This window comes from Chanos chanos, chromosome 3 (assembly GCF_902362185.1).
Source record: "Chanos chanos chromosome 3, fChaCha1.1, whole genome shotgun sequence".
In the NCBI taxonomy this organism is placed as follows: Eukaryota; Metazoa; Chordata; class Actinopteri; order Gonorynchiformes; family Chanidae; genus Chanos; species Chanos chanos.
In genome coordinates this window covers 13,715,001-13,719,869 of record NC_044497.1, presented here as the reverse complement: position 1 = coordinate 13,719,869, position 4,869 = coordinate 13,715,001, and the positions used below count along the sequence as shown (strand labels likewise).

Sequence of the window (4,869 nt, the reverse complement as noted above, 5' to 3'; positions counted from 1 at the left end):
ATCTGCAACCACTGAAATAAACCTGATAGCGGACAAAGACAAGAAGAACTTGAGAGAGAAAAGAGTGCAAGTGCTTCTCCGGATTTCTCCATATCTCGACGAGTCGACGAATTCTCCGACTGGGCACCTAGCGACATATCTTCAGCAATGTTTCCAGCCAACTGAAACGCGGGGATTTATTCCTATTATTTTGTTTTCTCTGACTATTAATAAAATAGCCAAAACAACAAACGGGTCATTATGATTTTGTTAACATTCCATACTAGAAGACGTTTGAATAGCTTTTATCCCGGGGCGTTGTGCTTGCAATTCACGCTTTGGATTTTATGTGCCGTTTACGGAGAGGAGCAACCGTTCAGCGTGGAGGTAAGGACTGAGCGAAGATGCATTCGTTAAAACGTTTGGTCACCAAGAAAACATTGGGTTTACACCATACTTATTTACTGGAAGTAGGAGACAACTATTCAGTACGAGAACGTAAGACCTACACACAGCAAACACGAGCAAAATATGCGACGGCAAAGGCTCAATTTTGACTTACAGTAGTGTTCTTTGTGAGTGTAATCAGGAAATTGAGAGAGCTAGACCTCTGCTGTCCGCTTGTTAGTGCTGCTGAAACAGACTTTATCCAACATTTAAGCTATTCATCTCTCTGCAACTACCCACTGTCCCCACATTTCCCCCACTTTTTCTCTGTAGGCTATAATATTCAGTGAAGACATTATAACCTAGTTAAGTGATATTTTATTAAAAGTGGTGAAAGTGGGCATCTTATCCCAAAACACGATTGAAGAATTATTTGGTAAGACCGACAGTAAGCTGCACATCCCAAATAAGTTTTTGTAGCTCAACGTTAACTTTCGAAAATACTGTCAAGAAATCATTTCACAATCCCGCTGGTCCTCAAGAATTTTGACTGTATACAAAACATTGAAAGTGATTGCACATTGTCGTTGCTAGAATACGTTCCTTTGCAAGATGTTTATATGTTCCGAAATGGGTTTAACTGAAACACTTTCTCGGACTGAGGTATGCAGCCTGAGAAAGTCTTACTCTGTCGCGTCGATGGTTATTTACGCCCTTCATAAACTTTAATGCCAGTCTTAGCATTGACTTCATTGTGAGCATATCTGAGTTGTGACTTCTGCTACTTCTGTGCCATGAAAGCTTACACAAAGACTTTACCACATAAATTACAGGTGGTTTTCATAGCTTCGTGTAAACTGTTTTCAGTGACATGTCTTCCTTTCTCGTAATAGTCTGATTCAGCAGACGTGAAACAATTATCGTCGCACACTCACACTCAAACTCATCCACTATAACGCTGACCGGTAACCAGCTGAGTGGGTTCCACGTACACACGGATGTCACCGAGGTTACTCTAACGGTTATAGGCTATAGGAAGCACCTGACTGTGCCTTTTCTATTTCGAAAGAAACAAAGGAAGAAGTATGAAGTTAAATGCTTGTTTAATTCAACTGTATCTCTGTCACACATGATAAGAGGCTCCTAATTGAAACACACAGCAGTTACACCCTGCCAGTATAATCAAGTCTTAAATCGTTTTTATCCCTCTGTGTATTCGGTTGAGTGTCTGGGGTGGTCAGGGCACACAGAGCAAGTGCTGCAGCTGATGAAGTAGGTTTAATGGGACGTCTCAGGGTTTTTGTAGGGTTAATGGCTTTAAATGGACTGAAGAAATGAAAGTCTATTTTGATGGTCTTATTGTCCCACGTGAGTTTGATTATATGGGAATGAAATTCTGTTAGCCATTTGGTTTAAGCGACCTCATATACTGAATACTTTGTTTGTTTTGAGGTTTGAATAAGAGAATTGCTCCCAAAAAGTAGGATAATAAGAAGCAGTGTTTTACCAAAAGCAGAAGTTTCTCTTCAAACATTCAAGAATTAAACCACACACTCGACAGAAAAATAGCAATTTTTCGCTTTTCTTTCTTTCTGTTTCTTTTCAGCCTGTAACATCAAATGTAATTACAGATGTTAATAAATGCTTAAATGAATCAGTGTTCAGTTTACTGAGAGAGATGCACTTATGCACTTTCCACTCCTCTGATGTTAAAAATGGAAGGTGGTTGAGAGTATAGTGGTTTATTGGCGTGGTTTGGCTTGTGCTCAGTTGGTCTGGCAGAGGCTCATTGTTGTTCCTGCACTGCTTGGACACAGACACAGACGCACACACTCACACACACTCTCACACACACACACACACACAGTGGTAGCAGTAACCAGTGGGTAAGAGTTACAGGGCGAGGATGAGTCTGTGTCTTTTCTAAATAACAGCTTAGCTCTGTGGTAAAGAGGTTCACATAATTCTAACCTGCTATTGCTGGTAAGACATTGGTCAAAGGACTGATCTGAGACTTTCTGTGGGTAAGGCTATGACCCTTGCATAGTAATGCTTTACCCTTCTGTTCTCTGATTAGCTGGAAAGAAGTCAACCAGCCCACTTCTGAATGAGTCTTTGCCTTTTTCCTACTGAATGAATCTTTTCCTTTGTCTCCTAGCATTTTCCAATCCTTTGTTCCTCTCCCTCTCAGCTAAAAAGACATTTCTTCCAATTAGAATAGCTCTACAACAATGAGACAGACATATTTCGTTTCATTTATTTTGTAATGGGTCCAAATTTTTTTTTCAAGTCGCTTTCTTTCCACTGCCGCACACTTTTATTTTATTTTTTTTTGTTAATATTAATTGTATGTAGTAGAAGTAAAGGAGGTTTTGACCGGGGTGCCAAAAAGGCAGGAAACAGTGAATGGCATGAAAACACAGGCAAAAGGATTTGATTCAACAAAAAACTAAGTGGTTAATTGGAGACAAAGAATTTGTACAATTTGAATATGAATATTCTCTCCTTTCCCTAATAAATGAAGACTGGAGGCAACAGTTGTTACGACTGATAAAGAGTGATGGAAGTTAAGTGTGTGTTATGTTAATCATTGTTCATTGGTGAATTACAATCAAATTCTATTAATGGGTTACATTGCACAGTGACAAATCCTGTAGTGTCAATATAACAGTCTCCCTAGTTACATTGTAGTAAGCGAGTAATTGTTCCACCCCACCAATTCAAAAATTGAAGGCAAACCATAAATGTCACGAAAGGACTCATGCAAAGGTATTGTCAAAACGTCCTTAATGACAGTGCATTTTCTCTCAAATGACAATTGCGCCATAAAAAGCGACAGTTAAAAGTGTTTGTCACTTTCTGCCACACGTTTTTGTGTACGGCCGCGTAGGAGTGTGGCAGTGGGATAGAGCACGGCAGTCACGTCCAAGCACTTTATCACCCTCTTTTCATAATTTATCATTCACTCCCGTTGTTGTCAAGATAGAATAGACAAAGGACTTTTGAGGGGGAGGAATCACCTGCGATGGTAGGCAACTTTTTCTCTGCCACTTATCGCATCTCCCATACATGGCTACACATTAGGAGAACGCTTTCATCCTGCAGTCAAGCTTTTTGCTGCTGTTGCCTGAATGACTTTGTACGGAACATATTGCTCCTTTTGTTCCATATCAGGTGCAAAAAAAAAAAAAAACCCCAACGTGGGAGCCACGCAGAGTTTAGTTCACTCCAGGACGACAAGTAAAAATGAAAAAAAAAACCAAAAAAGCAATTCCACTCAGCTCTACGGTTCAAGCTTTGACGCAAATCCCAAAGTCAGAGCCTCAAAAGGAATTCACAGTCCCAAACGGTCACATAAACACAACTACGTTAACTTTTCCCCCGTATTTTAAACTCAAGGAGCAGTTCTCTCTTATTGTAGGTTTGGTGTAGTAAAAAAAAAGGGAAAAAAAAAGGATAACCATAGTGCAGCTCTCTCTATTGCTTGACTTTTTCAGTAACTTGGCTGCTCTCTGAAAAATTAAAAGCCGACGGTGTTATTCCTAGACCAAAGTTGAGATCAATGAATTATCAAGTGCAACATCAAGCTCCTTCTTTTAATGGGTCATGAATGAACAGAGGCTTAGATGTTTATTTGCCTTGTTCCTCCACCCTCCTGCTTACATGAAGTGGTAGGGGTCAGTGTCTTTGTGTTGATGATGGTGAAATAAACAGCCATTGGAGTGGTTCCCAAACATCGACAGCCCAAACCCTCCAGGCTATTCCCTTTCATGTGTCAGATATCCCTTTTCCTGCTGCTCAAACTGCTGCAGAACATGTTCAAAGGAGTTAGTTCAAAAAGTGACTAGACTTGAGATGCAGTATTAAAATGGCAAAGTTGCGTTTCTGTGCTCTGGTTTTGAAATATGTTGGAGTCGAATGTTCTAAATCAGTTTAATATCTACCAGCATCTCACTTTGATTTGTCACAGTTCTCTCTCTCTCTCTCTCTCTCTCTCTCTTTCTCTGTCCCTCTATCTATGTCCTCATAAAGTGTGTGTGTGTGTGTGTGTTTTTGTGTGTGTGTGTGTGTGCAGATATGTGTGTGCATACATATGTGTGTGTGTGTTTGTGCATGCGTGTGACATCATCTTTGAGCAGTTGCACATTTGAAAATGCAGAAGTCTCTCTGCTTGGTGTGGCATGTTTTTCTCACACATGGCGTTTCTGACGTCACCTTGGCTTTAGTAAGAGAACAGATTTCTGTGAGTCCCTGTGGTGTAGATGTCAGTCTGTTTATCCATCTAAAGTGCCTTTAGGAGAGAGAGAGAGAGAGAGAGATACACAAGCAGAAACCTCCCAAAGAAAAGCACAGGTTTTTAATTTCATTTCAACTTTAACCCCTTTAGCAATGTTTGTCTACATTTTTGCTTTGTGTTTCTCCATTCTGTTTGTCTCTCTATTCATCTACCTTACTGTCTCTCCCTCTCTCACTCTGTCTCTGTTATTCTGAAGTCAGTGACGG

General features: G+C 40.2%; 1 protein-coding gene across 1 annotated transcript in view; it reads left to right on the top strand.

Moving 5' to 3' along the window:
- Nucleotides 1-240: 240 nt before the first annotated feature.
- mmp16a (matrix metallopeptidase 16a (membrane-inserted)) overlaps nucleotides 241-4,869 on the top strand; it is a 42,639-nt gene continuing 38,010 nt past the window's right edge. Inside the window, exon 1 of the mRNA XM_030768510.1 lies at nucleotides 241-366. Coding sequence (XP_030624370.1) covers nucleotides 241-366 — 126 coding nt within the window. The remainder of the gene's footprint in view (nucleotides 367-4,869) is intronic.